This window comes from Manacus vitellinus, unplaced genomic scaffold (assembly GCF_001715985.3).
Source record: "Manacus vitellinus isolate BGI_N305 unplaced genomic scaffold, ASM171598v3 scaffold_47_pilon, whole genome shotgun sequence".
Lineage (NCBI taxonomy): Eukaryota > Metazoa > Chordata > Aves > Passeriformes > Pipridae > Manacus > Manacus vitellinus.
The window spans coordinates 5,862,827-5,889,206 of record NW_021940585.1 but is presented as its reverse complement, the minus strand read 5'-3'; the positions used below and the strand labels follow the sequence as shown (position 1 = coordinate 5,889,206).

The 26,380-nt window shown below is 50.7% G+C and overlaps 1 protein-coding gene across 3 annotated transcripts in view; it reads right to left on the bottom strand.

Annotated features, from left to right (window-relative positions):
- Positions 1–26,380, bottom strand: part of ANKS1A (ankyrin repeat and sterile alpha motif domain containing 1A) — a 58,659-nt gene that overhangs the window by 26,993 nt on the left and 5,286 nt on the right. For all 3 annotated transcript variants that reach the window (XM_018079730.2, XM_018079731.1, XM_018079729.1), the window contains 8 exons: positions 23,830–24,126; positions 23,113–23,188; positions 22,736–22,837; positions 21,441–21,536; positions 21,156–21,352; positions 19,715–19,807; positions 15,566–15,683; positions 9,715–10,286 (listed from right to left, as the gene is read on the bottom strand). In XM_018079730.2, coding sequence (XP_017935219.1) covers positions 9,715–10,286; positions 15,566–15,683; positions 19,715–19,807; positions 21,156–21,352; positions 21,441–21,536; positions 22,736–22,837; positions 23,113–23,188; positions 23,830–24,033 — 1,458 coding nt within the window. In that variant the 5' untranslated portion in view covers positions 24,034–24,126. The remainder of the gene's footprint in view (positions 1–9,714; positions 10,287–15,565; positions 15,684–19,714; positions 19,808–21,155; positions 21,353–21,440; positions 21,537–22,735; positions 22,838–23,112; positions 23,189–23,829; positions 24,127–26,380) is intronic.

Below are 26,380 nucleotides of genomic sequence, written 5' to 3'. Positions count from 1 at the left end.
GAAATAAGAAGCTCCAACAAAACCATCCCTCTGGAGCACAGCACTAGGGGTGAGGAAGGAGCCCCAGACTGGCCACAGAGTGGGGGAATAAACCTCAATCCCTACAGGACGTTTTTTCCCTCATCCTTTAAGGACAGATTTGGGGAAGGAGTCCAAGTTTCTCTGGACTTCACCCCTGGCTGCCTCGGGCCTGGATCCCACTGTGATGCTCCGCTCGGGTGCAGCACAAGCCCCAAACCTGCTCCTGGGGCTGGGGTCACAGTCAGGGGCAGCCTGGAGCTGACCTCTGCTAGAGACTTGGTGAAACAAAGAAAAAACCTCTTAAAAGGCTCCTGCCAAGGCAGATCTCCATAAAGCCCTTCCTGCCTGCGGGGAGCAGCGGGCAGTGCACTTTCAGCATTAAATCTCATCAGGGAGAAGGCACTCGTGTGAGCTGTAACAGGGCCAGTAAGGATGTGGATCCCCAGCCCTGGAAAACCATAAGGACAAACACCTCTACTGGGCTTGAAACATAGCTAATGTCCATTTACTGGGAGATTAGAAAAACAACCTGGGAAAAAATAATCAGAATCCAAACATGTATGGCAGAAAAGGGAAGTACGACCTAAAAAGAAATTCCAGTTAAAGATGGGTTTTGGAATGAATGCACACAAGGGACCCGCCCTGTCCTAAAGGCAAAAACAGTCCGTGCTCCTCTGCCCCTGGACACAGCCAGGACTAAAATGTGATCTTTGCTGAAACTGTTGGGAGACACCTGAGCTCTGCAGGGCTCATTTCAGCAAGAACCACCAAAGCAGATGGTTTTGCCTCCCTGAAGCAGCAAATGCTCCCCAGCAAAACCTTCAAATTTCACAGTGCCCTCAGGTACCATCAGGGCATTGTGGCCATGCAGGACTGGAAGGAAATAAAGTGATGGTGCAGAACCAGGGCTCTGGTACTGGCTGTTCTATTCCTTCCCATGGACAGACACTGAACAGGCTGCAGAGGATTTCTGGGACACTGCTGCAATCCTGAGCACTTGCTGCACAGTTTGGGTCTTGAGGTCAATTCAGTTTAAGTTCCAGAAGTTTAAGGACGTTAAGCTTTGTAGATTGGTGTCCATCAGCTTCAGGACAAGGTACATTTCTGAGCTGGAGCTGCTCTTGTACCTTGTCTGGGAATCTCTAGCTGGATTCAAGTTGCAAATTAACTCTGAGTGCCAGCCAAGTTCCCTTGTTTACTTTGTGCTGTCCTTTCCTAATTCAGGAGAGACTTGATGCTGCCCAGGCTCAGCCCCTGGCACTGCCAGTCCCAACACCACCATGAGGACTCACAGGTGCTTCTGCAGCACTGAAACACCCACGACCTTTTCCTCAAAAGCAGGGAACTGCCTTGTGCTATATAAAACTGAATGGAAATTAAATAATCACGTGGCAGAGGATTACCTTTCACAGCCCTCCTTTGCCAAGCATCAGTCACAGTTACACACAGTCACAACTATTACCATTAATGCAGAGGGAAATCCTGCCTCATGCCCTCAGCTCTCCACGAAAAGCAAACACCTCAAACACAGTCACACACCACCTGAAACACAGGCTTATGGCTGACCAGCTTAATTTAACTCTTTAGGAGGCTGCAAAGAGAAAAATGAGGGGAAGGACAAACCTAGAGAGGGAACCAATGCTTTAGAGCATCCCTGTCCTCTGCAGCCTTTCCTCACCTGCACTCCAGCACTCAGATGGGGTTGAACAGAAGATACCTTGGAAATAGCCTACACTACAGTTTTTTAGGTTGTTCTTTCCCACTGGTGAATTATTAAAATACAGAAATACCATGTTTAAATATAGCACTGCAGCTCAGACTTAGTTGTAGCCTGAACACTCAGTTCTGATTTGTTTTGGCTTAACCTGTGTTTTTCCACTGAAGCACCAAACGCCCGTCCCTGGTTGTGCTTGGTGCTGTGGGGTGAGTTTGGGGTGGGGATTTAATTATTTATTTGTTTTTGCACCCATAGAAATAAAAATGCAAAATGCTTTTGCCTCCTAAATTAATACTACCAAGAGGGGCAGGTAGCTCTATGCTGGGAAAGTGTTTTGGCCAATGAGCCCTGAAACCCCACCAGGAAAGGAGACAAAGTCCTGCAGAGTTGAAGTATTCTGGGAGAAGGAAAGGCTGCAAGGATGGGGAATCATTAAAGTCAAATCAGGGATACAACAGGAAGGAGCTGCAGAGCAGTTACCAGGACTGAAACTCTTGGATCTATTTTCATATTTGCCCACGTTTTGCTGAAAAATAAAAGTGCCCTGACATAAGGAGGAGGGTGAGGCCCAGAGTCCCTGGGGCCAGGGAAGGGGTGAGCTCTTCATGCAGGCATAGCAACTGGCCAGTGAGTCCAAAACAGAGCTTTACTCAAACCCAACTGTCCTGAGCAGAGTTCTATTAAAGGAGGAAGAGGCATTTGTTTGCAGAAGGACAGTGAGGCCAAGCCAGCCTGGAGGACACGTGGCATGCCAAGGTCTGTCCCGCTGCAGGACAGGGGACATTTCGACACTGGAGTCCTGCACAGTGACTCCCCACCTCGCAGCACTCACAGCAGAAGCAGCCAATGGCCTCAAGGAGATCACTAGATCGAGCAGCACCCCATCAGGGTGACACTCAACCAGCCTCTGTGGCATCTCAATGCTCCTGGAGCTTTCTGGAAGGGGCTTCACAAACCTCACCTGCAGCTGGAAAACCCCTACAGTCACCCTCGACACAAAGGCAGGAGTTTGTTCTCGGTCTCTGCACAAGCATCAGGGGCTGCCAAGGACACAGCGAGGTCATCCCGAGAGAAGAAAACAAATCTAGAATCCTCAAATGCTCTGGGTTGGAAGGGACTGTAAAGGCCACCTCGTTCCAATCACCTGCCATGTGCAGGACATCTTCCACTAGACCAAGCCCCATCCAATTTTGGACACTTCCAGGGATGGGGCAGCCACAGCTTCCCCGGGCAACCTGTGCCAGGGCCTCCCCACCCTGCATGGGATTGATGCCTTTTGCTTCCTCTGTGACCCCTTCCCAAATTGGTGGATTATAAAGCACCAGTGCAGGGCCTGAGTATGAGGGAGATGAACTGCAGTGCTCCTGCACAGGCCTGAGCAGTGAAGTTACTCAGATCACAGTCTGTAATTAAATAAAGCTACACAGAACCAAATGCACACTATCTGCCATATGGAGGGCATTAGTGCACTGTAATGACACCCTGCAGCAGGAGCATAATTAAGAATATAGCAAGATTCTCATTATAAATCCTTATTACTGAGGGTTCATAACCTATTGTACAAACTCACCCAGGGTTCAAGCTCTGCAGACAAGAGCAGCTCCAGCACCAGATTTCAGACTGGAAAGCTACTTACAAAGTTGGGTGGAAAGGTTATCGGTCTTTTAAATTTCTGCAATTCCAGGAGAGTGTCAGGGGTTAAGACTTCATTATTTCTAAGCTTTAACAACGGGGGGATGAGGTAGATTTGGTTTCAAATTATAAAAAAACAAACCCCCAACTATAGCTGCTTCTACAGTTTCAAACCCCCCTGAGCACAACAAACCCCCCAGTGACAACTTGACCAGCCCCATCACAGCCAGGGGATCACCTCTGAAACCCAGGGGAGAACTAGGGGTACGTGAGGTCGATGGGCAATGCTGGGGCAGCCCAGAACCACTAACATTTCCATTCTGCACCAATACCACAGCAAACCCCAAGTACATCACTGACTGATGCTGCATTGCTGAAGGAGGAAGTGAGGCTGCTCAGACCCTGCTGGGATACATCCTGGAGCAGAGGGATGGCTGGATCACAGCATCCACCAGAAACTCTGAAAGGGATGGAGCAGGAGAAGGGTCTGGGACAATACCTACTGACTCCTCAGTGCAAGTGCAGTCCTGGAAAATTTGGATCTGGGCCATGAGTCTCATTTGTAGGTTGGTGACAGCCCATAAACCACTTCTGGTTCAGTTTACAGTCTTTCAGCTTATGTTCTCCCATCACCATCCCATGGAGCACGCGGCTCGTATTTCATCGCTCAATATATTCTGTGTCTCCAAGAGACACCAGCCTGTATGAACTCAGCATAACAAACACCAAAGGCCTGGAAAACATAATGCTCAATCTATTAATTCAAAGCTAAACTACACAGCCAGTTGTTCGTGGCACATTTCAGCACTTGAACTCCAGTGTTCTGTGTCCCATCCTCCCCCAGCAGCGTGTGCCTTGCACACAGCATGGGGACTCGCTCAGTTCAGGATTTATTTAAATCATTCTGCAACTGTGATAAAGGCAAACACAATTTCAGGCTTAATATGGTCTCTGAGAAACTCATTTGGATCAGGACCAGGTCTTGTTGCTTCATACCACTCTCCAGCCTGTGTTTTAGTACAAATCCCAAAGTTACAAATCTAAACACATACCAAAAGGAACTTACAGCATAAACTTCAATTTCACAACAGCGTGTGGGGAATCTGCACTTTCAGAGCCCTCCAAATATCAGTGTTGTTTTGACAAACACCCAGTAAAATCCAACATTGACATGACAAGAAAATGGTCAAATGCAGCAACACATCTGCCCACAGCAGGGAAATGGCTGGACAACAGCTACAATAAAAAAGGCAGAACCCCCTGAAGAATACTGAACCAATTCACTGTCTTTCTGTATTCCCACCTCCCAGTACAACCCCCAAACACATTATGCTCTTGGGGCAGGGCTGGCTCCAGCCTGCGGGACACAAAGCAGCACAGGGAAGTCACTTCAGGCTGATGAGAGAGCTGTGAGGACTTTGAAAATAAAAGCTTCTGAAGTGCTGGAAGATGCAATGTAAAGCGGAAGAGAACATAATGAAGGACTGGATTTAGTAAGGGCACTGCAGCCGGACATTTCTGTTCCCAAAAAACAAAACCGTCCCCAAAACGCCAACGATCACGAGGCTGTTACATAACCAAAACATCCGCCCGAGCTCCATTGCTCACACAGAAGAATCAAAAGCTCCTGATTCACAAATACCAAGTTCATTCACTCGAGGAGGGACCAGAAGCACCCCCAGAGGTGGATGGAGCTGCTGAACTATTCCTGCTGGCAGAGCTCCACGTGCAGCCTGAGGGGGTGACCCACGAGGAAGAGGATGTCAGGAAGCATTTGCCTCTGTCTGAGGCCACTTTCACAACCCTTCTGAGGGTGGATGGGAGGAGCCCCCCACCAGGTAGCAATAACCTGCCATGTCTCACTGCCCTGTCAGACCTGCCCCAGGGAGAGTCACCAATTTGCTTCTGATGGACTGAGACAACTCTCAGAGCTGGCAAATATCATCCCTATTGTGTCTTCCCCTTGCTGCTAAACACAGGAGAAAAGCCTGGTTTATGCATTTGCCTTTCAGACCAGCACACCAAGCTGTAAAACCATTAATTTGTCTTATATTGGCTTGGATTGGCTTAGTTCCACAGGCTACCCCTCTGCAGCAGATATAAAAATGGTGGCAACACAAAAGCTTTCACTTCAAAAAGTTCATCAGGATGGAGGAAATCTCACCACTGGGGGCAAAGAGAAAAGATTGGACACGAGGGATGATGTAAGAATTCCTGACCTTAGCACAGGAAAAACAAGAGGAAAGGTTGGGATCCAGAGATAATAGAATAATCAGCCCAATAATTAAGGTGATTAAGATCCTGATGACCTCGCCTTTTTGGCAGAAATCAGACCAAAAATACTGACCCTGTTACTGCTTCTCCCTAGACAAAAATGAATTATAAACCCCTTCAGGCAAAGGGAAAACTGCAAGGAGAGCAGAGGACAAGGGCCAGCTCGGGGCAGGGGACACCAGGGACAGATGAAGCCACCGTGCTCCGACACGGGCCCTGCCTCGCCCCACCAGCCACACCCGGGGCAAGCCAAGTGCTGAGACTTTAACACTGAACCAAGAGAATAAATGAAACATTTTGGGAGGAGAGGCTGCTGGGAAGTGAGGACTGAGCCTTGTGCCCCCATGGCAGGGATGTCCTTGGAGCGTGCAGGGCGAACCAGGGGTGCTGAGGGGTGTGACAGGAGCCCCTCTGGGCAGGTGAGTGGCAGGAGCTTAGAACACAAACCCCTGAGCTCTCATGATGCAACTTCATCAGGCACAGAACCAGCAGCTCTGCCTGAGGAACAAGGGAGATATTTGCATTTTCTTTCAACAGTGCTGGCTGGCAGCTTGGAATTTCAACTCCTGGGTGTTTTAAGGCAGTGGCAGATTTTGCATCAAGAGCTTTCCTGAAAGTTTCACCTTTCGATGCAAATGTTGTTAATCCTCCACTGTAAGCCTGTAATTAAGGCACTGATTCCACTGAGTACTGCACACCCAACAGTCCTGACAAGGTTTAAAGGCACCCACAGCAGTGCCATCTGCTCCTGGCATCCACCCTTAGGGGACATTAAGACCCCCAAAACAAGTCAGGAACCAGTGAAACACCACATCCATGGTTACTGCAGATGGAAAGCATTCTTTTCACAGGAGACATAGAGCACCACTGCAGTTAGTCATGAGAGATGAATGTCCAGTGCCATAAATAGCTACAGAATATTCATTAGTTATTCAACTAATTCACTTGGGGGAAAAAAATGCATCAAAGTGGTGGACTGTGCACCTCCTGTTTTCTAAAAAAAGCTAAAGTAACATGCCTGTTTTATTCAGTTCCCTAAATTACTTTTGAAGGAGGTTTAATCTCTTCCTAGAAGAGCTGAAGTCAGAACACAGAACCACTTCATTTTGTGAGGTTGATGCTGGAACCTCTGAGTGCCACGATCATTAAAAATTCAGCATCGGAGCCACTTACTTGATAGGCAGCTGGAAGTGGAGGATTAAGGGATGTAGGGAGTCAGGTCTGAGGCTAATTCCCAGCAGCCTGCCTCTTTCTTTGCCCTGATCTCTTAACAGATCGTTTTTCTTACCAACACCTCCAAGGCAGAAGAGCAGCCCCAGGCCTCGACTGCAGAGATCTCTGCTGGGAGCCCGGGGCATGAGCCAGGCAGATGTGCAGGGCTGGAGCTGCTCTGCAGAGGAGGAAGGCAGAGCAGATGCAGGTTAATCCACTCTGGAAGTGGGGCTGGAGTGGAGCCGGGTGCCAGAGGCCCCCCACCCCAGGGGTGCAAACACAGGTTATTGTGAGCTGACAGATCATCCCCACCTGCTCAATATTCATGAGCCAATGACAAAACCCAAATCTATCACTTCAGCCCTCAGCCAGGTTTGGAAGGATTCATGTATTTATGCTGACTGTGAGCTCTACCCCTCACATGCCTCCTTGCCCCTAACTCTGCTTCCCACTCCAGCAGGGACCGAGCATTTTGGGTCCTCACCTTCTCCTGGGAAAGGCATGGCTGTGTGATGAGAGAGTTTCAGTGCCTGGCTGCACAGAGCTCCCACCACAGGGACTGCCAGGAAGGAGCAGGGACAGGAGGTGACAGGACACGGCTGAACTGGCTCCTGGGCAGCACAGAGCAACACTCCAGGCCAGTCCTTGGAGTAGGGGAGCTGCAACTGGGAACAGGAATGAGCTTTGCCAAGTGAATCACTCCTTCCCCATCCCACCCTTTTGGCAAAGCCAGCACCACCTTCCACTTCCAACAAAGGGCATTGGCAGTGCTCAGCCAGGGCAGGGATGTGACCCTTCGCCTCCAAGCAGCAGATTTTCTGCTGTCCCTGTCAGAGTGGCTGAGCACAGGGATGGCACATAGCAGTGCCATCTGCCAGGGACACCACAGATCCCTCCCTGCACACCCACTGCTGGCCAGGCCGGCAGGCAGAGCCCTTGGCTTGCTGGCTACAGCTGGGAACTGCACAGAGATCACTTCCCTCCTTAGTTGCCTGCATAAAGACTATTAAGATAATAATATAAATATGCCATTGTTTCCCCTAAACACAGAGGAAAAGTCAAACCATCCCTAACAAGGGTGGCTCAAAAGGGTTTACATTGGCCTGGTAAATTCAGAGGTTGCAAGTTGCATCCAATTCTGACCAGCTGCATTATCCCATCCAGGAAACTAATTCAACTCCCAATGACAACACTGCATTTATGTTTAAATCTCACTGTTTCCATTATGACCAGCTAGACCAACCTCTTTCTGCACATACAAATCCTGCAAACCCCCAGCCATTCCCACAGGTGCTGCTCCGAGAATCCCCCTGGCAAACCAGGCCATAGGATGCTGCTGCCAGACTACAACAATTCCACAAAATGTTTCCATTATGCCAGAAATCAGGAAGACAAAACCATCAGGTTTTAATAGTACTTTTTTTTTTCTAAGTGAGACCTGCCCCATTGCAGACAGATGTGAATTTTTCACATTCTTTCTCTGATTTCCTCACCTAAACATAAGGGGAAGCAAAAGCAGATTTTGTCTGGCTGCCTCGGAAATGAGGGGGTTGTTTACAAGCAGGAGGAAGCAGCTCGGAGGGTTCATCTGAGCAGAGGAAGCAGAGGCAGGGGCAGGCAGCCCAACACTTGACCTCTGCTACCACTGCAGTTGTGCAGCACTGCCGAGTCAGAGGCTTCTGCCCTTTCAGTGTCTGCTGCAAACAGCTCAGATAAAAGCACGGGGAATTATCCAGTCCTTCCAAAACCTTCGGCTGCACTCTTTCCCTACGCTGTGGTACTGACCCGGGCAATTAACAGTGAAGCCTCTCCAGCCCAAGCAGCTGCAGAGGAAAACATCTTTTTGGCAACCTTGAGACCCAGCAGGGAGTGAGGGGGAGGGAGAGAATGGACTGAGGGATGGGCTCATACTGAGGACAAATTCCCACACTGCTTTTAGCATCTCTGAATAGAGGGGAGTATTCAGAGATCACCTCCCACAGAAGGTGATCTTCTCTCCAAGTCAAGGTTGGAGAGGCAGCTGAGCAACAGCCTGTGCAGAGAGGGGAGCAGGGACACAACCCTCCCACAGGTTTCCATGCCCAGCACACGCGGCTCCACACCCCCAGCACCACGCCGGGGGGGGGGTTTAGTTCCTTTCAGAGTACAAAGAGTAGTTCATCCCAGCTTATCACTTCTGCAGCCACTGCTCTCCCAGCACAGAATCATCCCCAAAGAATGTATCAGTAATGCTGCGGTGCTGAATTTCAGAGGGACACTTAATCTCACCCCAGTGGCTCTCTAGGGCCAACTTTTGGAGCATGAAATATTTAACTATCCGCGGGCGTCCGATATGATAATAAAGTGACTGCTAAACAGCTGCTGAAATGAGCGTGTGAGGAGGAAAGCAGGAGCTACTCAATACACAAACCAACCTAAGTACTCTCTTCCTTCCATCTCCATGAACCCCGGACACTTCTCACCCCCCAGCAGCAGAGACCCAGCAACACAACATCTCCAGATGCTGGGAGAGTCCACAGGGAAGAACTGGAAGGAGGAGATCAGGATAAAGGTTGGTAAGGGGCACTGTTACAAAGTCTCCCTCATTTTGGGAACGTCTTGCTTCAGAGAAATCAAGCCCCGCATTTGAGCAAAAAACTTTTGACAGTTTGAAAAGCCCCTCAGTTCTTGCAATTCTGTTTCTCCCCCACTCCAATGAACTCTATCTTTTGGCACTTAACACCTTACAGACTCCCAGCTGAGCATGTGTCTATTAATGCCATGTGAGAGTTAGTGAAAGCAACAGAACCCACCCGGGACCCCCCAGGGCAGTGTGGCAGAGAGGAGGCACAGAGGCTCTTAAGCAAGCTCAGCCTTACCTCATCCCACTCCGAAGCAAAGGACGGGGACTTCTCCAGCCGCTTCTTCCCAGTGCTGCAGTTGGAGAGCGATTCACTGCGGCTCCCCATGGCATCGTCCTCTGTCGGGGAGCAGGTCAGCAGGTCAGAGTCCGACTTCGACAAGCTGCGGCTGAGTTTGAGCTCGGCTTTGGGCTTGCTGCCCGGGTGGGCCCTGCCCACAGCTCTGTCCCCCTCTTCCTCAGCACCGCCGGGGTGCTGCGGCACGTGGGGCGTGACTACGGCCGCGGGATCCGCCCGGCTGACGTGCGTGTGCTGCACCGTGGCGTAAACCACCGCCTGGTCCCGGTCGGGAGAGCTGCTCCGCACCGATCCTGGGCCAGGTAAGTCGGCATCCTCCACCTGCATACCAGCAGGCTGGCTTGTAGCTTCTGTGCCCCCCTTCTCTGCAGAGGAAACGAGCCTGAAAGGGTCCTCACTTATCTCACAGATCGGAGAAGAACCGTGAAGCAACCCTGAAAACTGCTCTGGCACCTGGATGTCCTGGCTGTCAGCAGGGTCCTGGCTGCAGCCACCGCTGCTCCTCCTGTGGTCTTCGAGGGAATGGAAACGGAGAGGAGGGGGAAATTAAAAACATGGAAGAAGCAGCAAAATTCCAGCTCTTTCCCTGCCCTCCCTCAGCGAGGGAGGGAGAGATAAAGAGAGAACAGTTCCGTATTGTTCCGCGTGCTCAGCCTGTACCCAAAGTCATGGCATTTATGAAATTCCAAACACTGGCCCGATTTACGCAATCTGGCAGCTCTCTGTGTTGTTTTATTCCTGTTAACACTAACTATCAGGCCTTGCTATATAAGGCCAAGAGAAGTGCTAACTATATCCTGTAGAGAGAGCAAGTGAGGTGGGAGCAGCAGGGACGGAGGCTCCTGGAACATCTGATCCGGCTCCATAAAGGCCAAAGCGTTATTTGGAGCTGCACTCTTGGCACGGGCTGCAGGGTGGGAAAGTGCCTGGACTGTAATTGACCTGCGAGTTCCAAAATCCACTCCCAAAAAAACCCACTGCCTTCCTCCCTAGTGGTTTCTGAGTTTAACCTCTCCTCCCTGCTCAGGGGAGAGAAATAAACAGTTTATGCAATAAAAAAAACTCGAGCAAAAGGTCTCTCTTGCAATGAACCACTGAGCACAGAATGGTCCGAGCTGGCAGAGCACCAGCTGCCCCAGAAATGTGACACTGGTTCCATGCTACTCCTGCCCCAGCAGCCTTAATATCAGGTACCAGGGTCCTGCATAAACCATGAATAATTGACTGATACCCAGTGCCAACCGTGTGCACGCACACGTGTACTCACCTGTCACAGCTGAGCAAGTGTTTCAACTGCAAAAGCAAAACTTTGTCAAATCAACAAGTCTAACTTTGGTTTCCCAGGATTTCTTTGCCCTCCCAGCATTGCTTGCGAATTTTAACCACTTCCATTTAGTGCTGAAGAACCTCTTCAGTCTGAGGACCAAAAATCCATGCTGGAAAGGAACAATAAGCAAAGCACCCCAATAATGAGGCTCTGAAACACAAGGAGGATGTTTGGATGTGAAGAGGAAATTGTTTGCCTTGCAGACAGTAGCTCTGGGAAGCCAAGGCAAAGGAACTCTCCTTTCTGTGAGCAAAATAATGAATTCTACTTTAAATAAAAGCAGCCTGTCAGCAGCAGCAGCAGCGAGACCAACTCCTTCCCCCAGCACCTTTCCAGCACCAAGCCTGAGCAGGGGATTTTCAAACACCAACACCCATCGGGTTTTGTGGTCTGCCCTCACACCAGAAATGGGCAGGAAAGGGCTGAATTAGTCCTTTGCCTTCGTGTAGGGGTCCCAGGCACCCTGTGCCCGACGTCCCTCGCACAGGCACGGAAGGGCCGGAGCAGTCAGAGCCTGGCCAGGGCAGCACCTCACTGCTCCCTGGGATCTAGTGATGTGAGGGATTATCTCATCCTGGATCCTGTGAGTTAGAGATTCCAGGACAGTGAAGTAGTTGTTGACTCTCTCGCACGGGCACATTCAACCACCAGTTCTGTGACTGGAGCCGCCAAGGGAGAGGCAGGTCCCGGCACTGGTTGGAGGGGGGGTCAGCAGCAGCACCCCAGATAACAAGGCCAGACTGGACTCAGTTACTTTGCATAAAGCTCTGATGCTGCAATGCTGGATAGAAACCGCAAGAGGAGAAACCTCAGAGGAGATCAGATGTGCTTCAGTCATTGGCCAGAGTGGTACTAATGCAAAGCCACCGACTGGTGAGCAGGACAGCAGCGAAGGGACACTCACCTAAACCTGTGGAGAGGAGAAAGCTTTTGCAGTCTTTCTTCCAAACCTCTTCCCTTCCTTAGAAACTATTTCTTCCATGCCCCAGCTTAACCTTTACTGACATTTCAGCAGAAGGCAGAGAGGGGGCTGGCAAAAGTTTGTGCCACGTGCTGGAACACTTGAGTCCAGCCAGAACAAAATGCTCCAAATCCAGCTCCAGTGCCTCACAAAGGGCTCCTGTTGAACAGCAATCACAGCCACCCACTCATCTGCAAGCTGAGGAGGGACTCCAAAACACAGGGCAGCTGCCAGGGAACGAACGGATAGAGTGAGGGCAACAGCACTTGCTCAGAAGATGTGAGGAAAATCTTGCAGGACACATTTCAGAGTCTGTCCTGAAAGCTGCAGACATAAGAACTAATGTAGAAAGAAAAGAGTCATCTCACTCCTTTTTATCACTGAGATGCACACAGCAGGAACACTGAGGGCTCTCCAGGCCTCACCTTTTAAGGGATCTGGAAGGGTCATCCTCCTCCAGTTACACCTTTTAACTACTACAGGGACTTCTGCCCAACTCTCTTTGCTGATTTTACACCCCAGCACAGATCATCTGACTGATCCTGACTTCTTTGGCCACAGCCTGCTGCAGGTCTCACCCACAGGAAAGGCTGCTTCCAACCCTTCCTGGGATCACGAGCCTATTCCTGGGTACAGACTGTCTGCTTCCCTGGGAGGATTTAATTAAGAGCTTCCCTGCCAGCAGCCTGAGGACTCCAGATACGAAGCACTTCCCTAAACACTCCACACTAAGCTGCAACCACCCTGCCTCAACTGGATTTCTTTCCCTATATATATCAATAGCAGGATTTGTCTCATGCCCCTGGATTAGGAGAATGAAGCTGTTACTGCAGCTGCTGTTTGCTCAAGCTCCCCAACCTTAAAACTAGAAAGGGTGTACAGCAGCCTCTGACTTGCATATGGAAAAGGCTTTCCATGCTATATCAGGCCAGAATTTGTCAAGTGAGGAGCAGGCAAATCTCTTTCCCATGGCACAGAAGGCCCAAGGAGGAAGCTGGCAAAAATAACCCTCACCTGCAGTAGAAGTGAACCACGGGCTCATTCCACAGCCAGTAGTGCCTGTGGAACCCAGCTGAGGATGGCACACTCCTGTGTTAGTCTCACCAAGCTCAGTCACTCCAGATAGAGTTTATCCACCCGAACTTGTGCTCTTGTGCACTCTCTCCCCTCTTCAGAAAAAGTAATGAGACACTGTCCTATGGAAGCAGCACAGAACAATCTCAACAAGCATCAGTCTGTAATAACTATCAGAAGGCACCAAGTCAGTCCTACCTGCAGCTGGTCACTGCTGACAGCACCTGGGGGTGATTCCTGAGAAGCCAGACACATGAGAACTCAAAGATCTTTTCCACATTCACCTTCCATCACATCTCTTTCAAGGCAGCAGGAGTTAAGAGGTCTCCTCCTGGTCACTCTACTTACAGTCCCCCACTCTTGACTTATTTTCACGCCCTGTTACAAGGTCTGAGTGCCCTGACTTCACACGTGTGACTGCACACCAAAGGGGAAGGGACAGTATTTGGCTTAAACCACTTCTGATACTCTGCCCAAAACATGAGACCAACTTCTCCCAGTGCTCCAGCATGTGACAGCAAGCTGCTCTAACACACACAAAGGCCACCAAAGCCAGTGGATAATGCCACATTCATCTGCTCGCTGGACACAGGACAACTGGCAGCCAGAGGAACAAAGGCAGCTATCACAGATGAAAGGCACCATTAAACCCGCGTGCCTGAAATTCAGCGTTTCCGCTGCCCTGAAACGCCCTTCCAACAGCCACAGGAACCCAACTCCTCATCTCCTGACCAAAGACTGCTCCAGAACTCATCCAGAAGCCCAGACCCTCAGATCGAGGGCCAAGAAGCAGTTCAAAGCCATCTTTAGCCTGTTCCATGTCTTGGGATGGAGCTGCTGCCTTTGATGCTCCAGGACCCTTCTGACCCAGAGGTGGAAAAATTCTTCAACACCCCAATGAAGGCTTCAGTCCCTCCTCTCTCAGCCCTTGTTTAACTTTTTGCCAAAATGACTCTGCTACTCCCTAAATGCATCTTTTCCCCTCCATCAGCCACTGACTGCATTTAAAGAGCAGGCAAGCCCTGGAAGATGAGAAAACTCAACTGCATCCTTGGATTTCTCCCACTACAACAGTGGGAAGGGCTTTATACTTGTTACAAACACAGCAACACTTTCCATGGAGTGCAAACCCTGAAGTCACAGCTTTTATCTTTCCAGATGTAGATTAAAAGACAGGACTTTGCTCTGGATCTGTACAAGGCTAAAGATCTTCCTGCAACCTCTCATGATGTCTTCAGGTGTTCAGGCTAAGAGTTTTGCATCAAGAACACACAGTTGCATTACTCTGAGGTTTCACTTTAATCTGACACATAATTAGGACACACCTCCTCTCACACTAATCAAGACTGGACACAGCAGCCAGAGAAAGGAGTGGAGCAGTTGGAACAGCTCGTGCTTGAATAACCAGCAATAGCTGCCTGCTGACGAGAGCCTGAAAGCTCTGGCTCAGTGGCTGTCACTCAGGGTCTGTTCCTGGCCCAGACTGCAAAGCATCAACCTGAAAAGCTCCCAGACTTTGCCTCTGGCAGCGAGGGGACTTTGGCAAGTGCTGGTGGGAACACAATGACCTCTTGTGTCACCCTGGGCCAGTAAGGAGAGCAGCAGGACTTGAGCAACGAGAGTTAACGTGCTGCAAGGAGGGAAAACATCTGCAGGTCTGACAGGGCACTCAGTGAGGCATCCCTTGTCCATCCTCAGAATGAGAAGGGTTCCAGTGTGAGAGTCCAAATTAAATCCTTCCAAATTCCTGCTCAAGACTTTTGAATAAAGCTGGAAATCTTTTCTCTCTAAACAAATCTTTTTTGTTGTTGTTGCAAGAAAGCCAAAAAGCCAACAACAGCTAAACACAAGAGACAAGGTGTTCTCAGATCCTTCGTAAAGCGCAGAATTCCCTCTGGGGGAGGAGAGACTGGTTCAATATATACCTGGCTACGCCATGGATCTGTGTCAGTTCTAGTTCTTGCTCTACACACTTTTGTTTTCCTCCTCTCTTAGTTTCCATCTCGAATTAGCTTTAACACAGAGCAGGATGTTGATTTTACAGCAGGATAGCAGAAACCTGCAGCGCCAGCTGGATGCAGAACACGGCTCACTGGAACGCTCGCATTGCTCATCTCCCCTGGAACAGCCTCCCACCCTCTGCATTTGCTTAGCTGAGCACAAGATTTGGGTATTTCTGAGTTCACAGAGCAGGTCCTCAGAATCTCTCAGCTATCCCACAGCACAGCTGCCCTTCCTCCTCGTACACTCTGTACAGGAACGCTCGGAGCTCTCCTGTACCAGAGGGAGGATTACCAGGAAACACAACAATCACCCTCCAGCCCCCACCCCGCAGAGACTTTCATTGTTCCAGTTGCCCTCTGCCCTCTGTATTTTCCTGAAGTGCACGGAAGTGCTTGAAGTGCTCTGTTCTTTGGATGGTCACTCACCTTTTGTTTTCCTGTCCACTGCAACCGGTTTCTTAGTTTCTGCTGTAAGCAACAGCTCGTACGGGTGTTCCTCTTCCTCAGCTCCACTTCCCCTGCTCTTCCCCCAGGCAGCAGAGGCCTAATGAAGAACAGCACAATGTGGAGCTCTGCAAAGCAATGCTTTGTCCTGGCATAAAGCCCACGGCCTCTATGCCATGGGTTAAGCAAGGAATTAGCAGAGGGAACACCTTTGCTGCAGAGTGTGAGCCAAAATCTAATACTCCTCCCCTTTTTTTTTTTAACCCCCTCAACAAACACCCCCCCAAACCCCCTTTAATTTTTGGTATCTCGGGATGCTGATAACTTTCCAGCACTGACCAACTGACTCACTGTGCAAGAGCTGCAGACAGCCTGGAGGGGGAAAAGAGCTGAGACCGTTATTCCTGTTCATCCCAACTCAGACTGGCTGTTGCTATTGGAATTTGCATTGTCATTCACTATTTAGCTGCTGGTCCTACTAGGACAGGGCTGAAAAGAACAAAAGCCCAAATACCTGCTACCTTCTCAGATCCAGCATTTCTGACCTCAGGATGGACAGCATCAGGCAGCACTGTATGAATTCAGTTTAACTCCAGGATGTGCAGCAGTGACTGTACTTATTTAAATCCCCCAAAGCCTCTAGTTAGAGCTGGTTTGGAACCCTGGTAGACCCTCCCCGAGCTGCTCTGGAAAGCTACCATCCATGTGCAGGGATGAGGTTTTGGCACAGGATCCAGACAAGTCTTGCTGCAGACTCACATGTTGGCCTACACCAATGCCAAGGATGACAGGCCCTGAATGTCCCTGGGTGCCATCCCAGTGCTGATGGGGCTAAACTGGCCTTCAGGGCACCCTGCCAGCACAGTCGGCTGCCTTTCAGCACCATCTCCTGGCCAGATCCTGGCAGACTGATGCAACCCTGCCCCAGGAGCTCAACACGACCCGGTAATGAGCCCCGGCAACAGGGCCTAAAGGGGCTCCAAGAGAGCTGGGGAGGGGCATGGGGTGATAGGAAGTTGTGGCTGCCCCATCCCTGGGGGTGTTCAAGGCCAGGTTGGACGAGGCTTAGAGCAACCTGGTCTAGTGGAAGGCGTCCCTGCCCATGGCAAGGGGTTGGAACTGTATGGAACTGTCTTTAAGGTCCCTTCTAACCCAAACCATTTTGTGATCCCATGTGTGACTACAGCCAACCCAAAGCCAGAAAGCAAATGATCTCTACCTGCTGCCAGGACAGGGAAGAACAGGTCTGAACAAAACACGCCCCCAGAGAGGGCTCCTACTGCTCAGACTCCTGGACCTCCCACTGCCTCACCAGCAGACCACACACCACCTCCTCCTCTGCCCCAAAGTGAAAGCATCAGAGCTGCTCCAAGGGCAAATCAGTACCTACCTGACCTCAACCCAGCCAGGAGCTCTGGAAGCTTAGGGAGTCTTGGAGAGACACCCAGGAGTCAGCAGCACAGACAGGATTCCAACATCCATGTGCTGTTCTGCACGAGCCCAGCTGGCTTTTAAAGCAACTTTCTCAATAGGAGGAAACGAGCTCTGTCCGGCACGGGAAGTATTTATTGTACCTGCTCTGAGCAGGAGCTGCCAGGCAGACCTGCTCCCTTCCAGGTGAAGGAGCTTGTAATGAGCAAATTAGGGAAAAAATTCTGACCAGATGGTGGCACAAAACCATCAGACCAGAACAGCAGGTAACAGGTTCTCACCCGTGATCTTGGAAAAATCCTTCCCAGCAGCAGCCTGTCAGCACAGCAGCAGCCTGGACCTTCTGCCAGGCTCTGGTGCTCTCCTGACACTCCAGTGGATGATGATTCCTGTGCTGTCCTCTTTAAATGCACTGAAGGCAGGAGCTCCCCAGCAGCACATAGTTCCCAACTTCTGCTTTGTGAACTTTTGTGCTGGTATCCATGGGCCTGGTTACACTTGATTTTCTCCACCTCTCATCCTTCCAAGCCTTAAATAAGAGTTTCAAGCTCAAATTCACTCAAAATGAAGACCATTGCTGGAGAACTGTGCTTGCTCTGTGGGCTCTGTGATCAGGAGCAACAAAACCAAATAAAGCTTTCTTCCAATTCAGCTTCCAGTTCCTCAGACATGTTGTTTGCACATACAAATGTTCACTTCTAGCAAAGCCCAAAAATAAGATGCTGTGGGTGAATAATGAGGATACTCTTTAAGAGGTACTTAATCCACAGCAGAGGACTTTGAAAGACTTTCTAAAGGGTAACTCATCTCTTCCTCTCTCCTCCCTCCCAGAGCTGCAGACCAAACTGCTGGAACCACCGTGGCGCCTTGTCCTTGATCTGCACTTCCCTTCCGGAGACGAGCAGTAAACAGCTGGAACCCAAGTTTAATTTGACAATGTAGGCTCTTACTCAGCTCCAAACCCAGAAGGTTTCTGGAGATAGTGAAAGGCACCACTCAAGCACCTCCACACAATCAGCTCCTTTGCCTGTTTGTACCAACATTTTTCCATGATGAAAGTGAAAAGTTTGTTTACACTCATCTGTTTTAACTGATAGCTCCAGCTTGGCAAGGAATAAAAAGACTACTTTGGAAACTAGAGTTTGGCCCAACTCCAGAATATTCAATGAGTAATTGTCCTGGCTCCAACAGGAGAGCAGGGCTGGAGGATGGCACATTGGGATGCTGCAGCGAGATGTTTACAGCACTCCAAAGCATATTCCTGTTCATGCCTGCCTGACTCAGAGAGAACATGCACTGAGGTGATAAAAGATAGGCAAGAAAGCAGAGAAAAGCAGAGCAGGCCAGGAGAAGCAATCAAAGGAAAAGGATCAGCCCCAAACTACCTCATCAGTACATCCAGAAGGTCATTTCCAGGCAGCCACACACTGCCCGTAAGTTCTATCACCGAAGTTGGTCACAAATCAAGATCTCCCCAGTGAGTCACTGCCATTTGCCAGCAAGATTCCCTTTAATGGATCATGCTTCCAAAGCCATTAATGGCAGGACAACACAGCAGGTGTTTGATAATTAAACATGGCAAGATACCTCTAGCAGGAGCGGTCAGGGCACGTTTGCCTCCCTCGTGTTTCTTGTCATAAACAAGTTCTGCTTCCCAATTATGCCATGACCTGCTGCCCAGCTCTCCTCTGCCAGAGCCAGGCACAGGACCAGTTATCACACCCTGCATTCGAACAGCAGTGCAGGGATCAGTCCACAGTGTCACAGCCCCCTGTTTATGCACAGCTCGGAGCTCTGCTCTCTCTGAAGTCAGTTGTATTACAGCAGACCATGTTCACTCGTGTCTCGTGTGGATTTGACACACTCCAGACAACAGACCCCATTTATGCTTCGCAGAACTCCAGCAGATCAGCACATTCAAAGAAGGCATGTGTTGAACCAGAGCCTGCTCCGACAGCAGAGGTGGCACACACTCCATGGGTTTCACACACAACCCACTGCCCTTGGGAAAGCGCGAAAATCCACAGATTTGGGTTTGCTTTGAAGGTTTTCCTGGGTGTCAGCAGAAGTTGCCAAGACACATTTGTGGTTTCCCACAGCCGTGTTTCCTGGAGAGCCCTCGTATCTGAGGTTCACAGACAGGTGAATAAAGATGAGCAACAAGAAGCCCAGGAGCAACAATGCGGAATGTGAGAGCTTTGGTTCCATCAGAAAGCAGCTCAGATGCAGAAGGCAGCTTTCAGATGTGCTCAGCCAGATCCTCAGCTGAATTCAAGCCCCTGCTCCCTGTTCATGTCAGTGGGACCCACAAGCCCACGCAGCTCCTCCACAGCTGGGAGCTCAGAGGAAGCAGGAACTCTTGGTGTGTCTGCATTTCGGTCCAAGTGAAGATGCACGTGGTGGGATCTGTACAAGTGGCAATGGTCCACATCACAATGTGATTCAGAAAAGCCTCTTCCTAAGGGAATTCTCAGCCAAGAATAGGAAAGTAAGGCTGAAGGTCAACACTGAGGTGCCCTGGAAGAACCGGACAAAGGAAGTTCCCATGGCAAGGACAGCAGCAATGCTGAGTGAGGGAATGTTTCACATTCACAGCCCAACTAGCACAGGAGGTAACAGCATCCTTGGCTCCTCCCAAATTATTAAAACCGGTCTTTAAACCACTCTCCCATAAAACACCCCAGATCAAGCCCCACATACCTCAGAGGGAGCACTGTGACCTATCTTCTTTTCCACATGCTGCTCCTCCTCTTCGTCGGGCGGGGGCTTGGCTGGCGGTGGGGGACGTTCTCTCTGCAGGTAAGACAAGCACTGTCAGCTGTGCTGGCACAGCTCGGCCCTTCTGCTCCCACCAGCCCTAAGTCCCCACTGCTGTGGATGCAGCAAGGACCTCCCCACACTAATCTGGATGGAGGAGTAGTTCAGCCCTGACAGCACAGAGCTGGGCAATGGCTGCTGCCTCTCCTCCACCTCTCCTGCAGACACTGATGTGGGCAGAGCTCTTCCTGTTCACACAGGTCTCACTTCACACCCAGACTACTCTCCACAGCACTGCACAAAGGAGTCAGGAATGAGCTGATGGGAAGAAAAGGAAGACTCCTGCCTTGTGCCTTAGTGAAACAGTAACAGGAATAAGTGATGCCAGAGGCAGCTCTTATAGTGGAAAACTAGAGATGAAGAGACAGTGCTGCACCAAAGTCCTCCAATATCCAGGGATTGCCAGTGGGCAGCTGGAGCTGCTGCCCAGTCCGATGCAGAGCATATCCCCAGGCCAACTCCTGCTCAGCCACAGCTCCATCTAATGGCAAAGGGAAGCAGCAGAGCTGCACTGCTCCAACAGCAAGTTTGGGGAGAAACTCCAGCGAGTTCCTGAAGCACATCCCTTTTCCTGCTCCCTCCTCACTGCAGTTCAGCCTCTCCTTTATCTGTTACAGAGCTGAACTTATTTCACACCAGACACTGTTAGTACAAGACAATGACAAGATTTGGTCAGTAACAGGACAGTGCATCTGGTACTGCTCACCTGAGTGAGACCTGGCTGAAATGTCCATCTGCTAAAGCTTTTGTCCCATTTCTACTCTATTTGCTCTCAGCACAGGCCAAAGGCTGCACCTCTTTGCAGAGAGGGAAACCATGGCTACTGTGCCCCCCGCAGTTAAAGTGTTCATTGCTGCTCTGCCTCTTGTCCAAAAATGCCTCCATGGAGCAGGCTTTGGAAAACCAATCAGAACACAGACCCTGAAGCTGACCCAGCACTGCAGGGCCCATGTCCCATCTGCCCCACAGCAGCCTTCCCGTGGATTGCTAACAGGGCAGCAGATGCAGCTGACAGAAGGTGAGGAAGACTTCTCTGGGGACAGTTCCAGGAGCCTTGTGTTGCCTTGTAAAGCCTGGAGTACTCTCTTCAGATCTGTGCAAGTAATACACACAGATGCAGCTGCTTGTAGGCAATACGTGCAGTTATTCCCTGTGAACAGGCCAGGGAAGAAGGAGAGGTACCTGTCTGCTTTAATCAGTGTCAGAGAAAGGTTTAAAGATTTCCTCAAGCTGAGGGATTCGCAGCCTGCTGCAAAACCTGACACTGGAGGTGGGTCCCCTGTGCCCCTGGGGTGAGCAGGGCTGAGCACACACAGCTACGTACAGGCCTGACTGCAGCTGCTTTGGGGCCGCTGGGTTCAGCTTCCTTGTTCCCAGAGTCCCGGTCGGAGGATCTCCCGCTGGCCAGGCTGTCCAGGGAGTGGCAGGAGGTGGCGTTGTACAACGCTTCATACGGGCTCTCCTCTTCGGGGTTCACCTCAAAATTGATGATCAGCTCTGTCACGGCTTTGTCCACATCTCCTGGGGGAGGAAGAGAGACAGGCTCATCACCGGGGCTCCCGCCCTCGGCGTCAGCACTCGCAGGGAGAGGAGAGCTGGGGGTGCCCACCCTGAGCTGTCCGGCCCGTGGGATCGGCGGCGGGAGCGAGCGGGGCTGGAGAGGACTTCTCTGCAGCTTTGGCACTTTTCTTCCCAATGGTGTAATCTGGAATGGGTGAGGCACAGGGTCAGCTCACGTCAGTCTGGTTTTCCATCCCCTTCAGCACATGGCACCTCCTCCCGCGCGGATGGAAGGCCAACTGTCAGCTTATTAAGTTTCCAAAAAATAACCAAAGCACATTATTAAACCTTGCAGCTCAGATCCCAAAATAGAAGCAGGTGGCCTCTTTAATCACAGGCACAAGGGGCCTTTGAACTTTTAGAGTCTTTAATCAGAAAGCTGCAAAGCTGCTGTATGGACACAGCGTCACGGAGCAGATTGGTGTTGTAGACACAAGCTCCATTGCTGAACAGGCATAAGACAGAGAAACCAATTACAGCTGCAGCCCCCCAACCACAGGTAAAGCCAGAAGCAATCAGCTGATGTGAGTAATGTCCGACAGCAGCTCTCTCCCGGGGCAAACTGAGAGCCTTTACCTGCAGGATCTTCAGTTTTAAAGCCCATCTTTGTCCTCAGTTCTAGAATAGACCTAAAACCTACCAGCCTCACAGGCAAAGCTTAGTTAAAAGTCTGCAAAGTGCTTTGAACCTGCAAAGCTCCCAAATGCTCAGCATGAATAACGCACCCCAGCTCCAAATGCTTCTGATCCTCCCCACAGCTGAGAGGAAATGCAGACAGTGTAATTACAAAGTATGAATTTAGCCAAGATGTCACATTTCATTCCTGAACTTGGACAGACACAATGGGCCAAGCTCCTTTATAAGCCACAAGTAATCAAGGCCTTTTCTGTAAATCTCATCTGCAAACTCCACGCCCAATCTTTGAAAGGAGGCGAGAAGCAGGATGTGAAATCTGTGGATGACTATTTGCCTACACAGACACATAAAGGGGAGTTACACCAAAACCATTTCTAAAGCTATTACTTTGCATTCTGCAAGTAGATTTAGGATATCCTTAGTTTCAATTAACTTCTAAAGTGAGCTGAACAAAGCTCAATTAAGCCCATTTGCACTGTAAAAGTCATGCCACACTCCTTCAGCAAAAGTCCTCCCCAAGTCCTCCTCCAAACATTTGGTCTGGAGAAGTTCACCCCAGCGTTCGAGCATCATTCCTTCCAACACAGCCTGAAGCTGCTTTGCTTTCGGCAGTTTCCAGCTCTAGAGAGGCACATCCTGTACCTGTCCTGGCACAATTAGCACCCCGAGGTTTCCCCTCCTCCCTACAGGCAGAGCTGCATCACCCACCTTCAATCAGAGCTGCTATGTGCTGGCTTTTCTGGGAAGGAAGCTCCCTCACAATGTCCAGAGCGGTCAGGCCTCTGTTATCCTTTATGTTCACATCAATACCTGTGGCAATGGGGTAGAAAGAGCAAAAGCAAGAATACTGTCTAACTAGTTCATGTCTTTCATCAAGTCACATTTGTGATCATCACTGGGGGGAGCTAAAAAGCGCTCTAGAGGCAAATCTAAAGCCAAACGCTGAGAGCCAACCTCTCTTATAACCTGCTCCGAAGAGCTCTGACAGCTGGAGGGAAAAACCTGCTGCACTAGAACGGGATTTCCTCAAGCTCTGGGTGAAGGGATCGCCACATTAGTGCTTCAAAGGGGGAACATTCTCTCACCTGCAGCCAGCAATATTTGTACCACATCTGTCTTGCCAAACAAAGCAGCTTCGTGCAAAGCACTGCCTTTCTCAGTCTGCAAATTAAATGGAAACATAGCATGAAGCCAGACAGCAGGGAATGGTGAGGGAGGCATGGCTTAGAGGGTTACAGAAGCAATAAATACACGGCATTGTACACAGTGTGGGCAGCACTACCTACAGCTGAGGACAGGACCACCAGTGTTATTACAGCGCTGAGGATGGGGGATGGAAAATGCGGATGGTCCCGTCAGAGATGTGTGGGCCCAGGTGAGAGACCAACAAAGGCCCTTCTACAGCTTGGCAAGAGGTCGTGTCCTGACAAGGAAAGACAAGACCCACATACAAGCCATTGCTGTGAAAACAGCACATTCACAAGTGGCTTGATAGGAAGAGACACGTTTGCCTCAAACACTATCAAGAGCTCCCAGCACTGCGGGGCAGAACAGCTTCAGCAAAAGGACGTTTCTCTCTCTTGCTCTGTGTCCGGGGCTCTGCCTGGCCCCTGAGCAGACGTGAGACATGCACAGCACCTCAGTCCCTCTGGGCAGCCCCCCCGAGCAACCCAGAGCTGCACAGACAGCCCAGCAGAACACAAGCTCTCCACATCTTCCACGAGCGCTCCCTCTGGAGCGTCCCTCCCTCGACCTCTGACTCCAGCAATCGGCCCAGCCCCGCAGACAGACACACCAGATACCTGGTAGTTGCTGTCCATGCCAGCATCCAGGAGGACATGGACCACGGCTTTGTGACCATTCCTGGCTGCCAAGTGCAGGGGAGTGTGTTTCTTAGTGTTGCAGCTTAAAAGGTTTGGGTGGGCGTTCAAGAGCATCTTGACAACCTCCAGCCTCCCGTAGAGCGCGGCCAGGTCCAGGGGGGTCTCAAACTTGTTGTTGCGCATGGTGGGGTCGGTGAGCTCCTCCAGCAGCACCTTCACCACCTCGGTGTGGCCGTGCTGGGCCGCGCAGTGCAGCGCCGTCTCGTTGTCGTTGTTCTGGGGGTCACAAACAGCAGCACGTCAGGGCAGGGGGAGCGGCCGCTCCACACCTCGCTCCAACATTGAAGTTTAAATGCAAAAACAAGACACAGTAGCAGTGGGGAAGCACAGAGCCCAGTCTGAATCAGCCTGGAGCAATGTCTCACCATCTACCTGGCCATTTACCAAGCACAGACATCCCCTCGCAAGCTCGTCAACCTGCCCACCCAGCCACAGCTTCAGGAACGTCCAGAACAATGGGCTAAAGCTCTGGGAAAGAGGGGCTACAGCTGGACCAGCCTCCTCTCCAAGCACTGGGGTCAGAATCCAGGGGCCATGCTAAAGTTTAAGGAGTGTTGAGCTGTATCTGAATTCCCATTAATACACCTGGGGAAAGCAGTCTGGTATCTGTTGGCAGCATCCCTCACTTCAGGGTGCCACAAAAATAAAAGGTTGAATACATGACAGGCAACCTGCTGTGTGAATTCTATCTGCTGGAGCTTCATCGTCATAGTTTTAGATTTAAACTTCAATTGTTTCAAATTCTACTTATCCTGATTACAACAGTCATTCCACCTCTGCGATTCCAGCTGTTTAGAGACAGGGTGCACCCAGTTCCATGCAGTTTGTGAACCAGAGAGCCGTGCAATTCCATCACCCCAGGAACGAGCCAGGGCTCAGATCAGCTGAGGGAAGTGATGTCCCAGCCACAAGGCAGCACCTCCGGGCTGGAAGCCAGACCCAACCAGTGTGTGCAGCAGCAGCTGGGCTAAGAACCAGCAATGCAAAGCCCAAAGACAAGCGGTGCGACACACTGCACATGCAGGTGCAAAAAAGGAACCCAGCCAGAGCCTCTTCTTAAATTAAATTCTCCTCAAGTTTCTAGTTTTACTACTGCGTGTTATCCACAGAGGGACTGTGGTTTAAGCACTTCAGAAACAACTATCTGACAATTTGACCCCAAAAAAGTTTAGTACAAAGCGTTACACACTTCAGCTTCAGCTGAGAGAATGGTGGTTGAATTTGTCATTTTAAGAACAGTCCCATTAAAATGAACAGATTGTGCTTGTCCTGCTGGAGGGCAGCAGAACCATTTCAGAAGGGAACCAGATCCCTGCCTTCCTGCTGTGGGAGCACACACATGCCTCTGGACACGGCTCGGTGTTTGGCACCACGGCACGAACTCGCACGGCTGTACGAGCACTCGGGTCCCGCTGAGGTGTTTGGTCACTGTCAGGCTCACAGGAGTCCTGCAACCCCTCACTCATTGACATCTGGCTTTTGCATCACTTCTCAGTCACAGGCAAAGCATGAGGGAAGCAGGAGCTGGGGAGAGGCTCCGGCAGCTGCAGCTTGTATGGAAGCAAAGCGAAGGAGGCAGGAGCAGCACCAGCCACATGCAGGGGGGAAGGGGCAAAGGGGGCAAAGCACTGCTGCAGGCACAGAAGGTCCAAGTCAAACAGGCTCTATCCTGGAGGGAGGCACATACACGTGGACAGAGGTCACTGCAGGATACAGAAGTCTGCACATAAAATATACAAGTGGAGTGAGAGGGGACAGAGTAGAGAACATCAGGGCTCACACTTGTCCGTCAGCTCACGCTGCTGCTCTTGGGCACTTACAGGGTTGGCAAATCCCATTATTCTCGTTTCACAGGGTCGGAAGAGCAGGGATCAGGGAGCCCATGACAGCCAGGCCCAGGCCCTCAGCCTGCCCTGTGGCATGAGGGGGTCTCGCTGCCAGGCTTAGCAGAAAGAGTGGATGACCTCAGCCCCTCTGAGTATGGGGTTCCTGCCCCAGAGCTGGGGGTTGTGGGGGGGGGGCACATGTTGCTCATGCCAGGCCTGTCTTGGCTACTGGGGACTGCCTTGGCTAGGACTGTCCCCCTCTCCTCTCTCCTCAGCACAAGGACCATATCCATCAGGGGGGCTTTAAAGCATGCAGCAGCTCCAAACACCTGCCTGAGGGCTCATAAATGGGAACACATCCTTTAATAACATAATTGTTGGAGACTTCCCTCATCTTCACTGCAATTTAGTCCAATTTTCCCTAAGCAGGTCAGGGCTCTGACGCTCCAGGTGCAATCCCCAGACTTTCCTCCTGCAGTGGAGATCATTACAGCAGGTCTCTCCCTGTCCCAGACTGTGCACTGGAAACTCCTGCTATTGCCCAAGTCTTTATTGACTCCATTTTGGGAGAGCTTTGAGCAGCCAAAAATAGAGCCCTTCTAGGCAAGGGAGTTTGCTCTCTTCTCACATCACTCTCCAGGCAC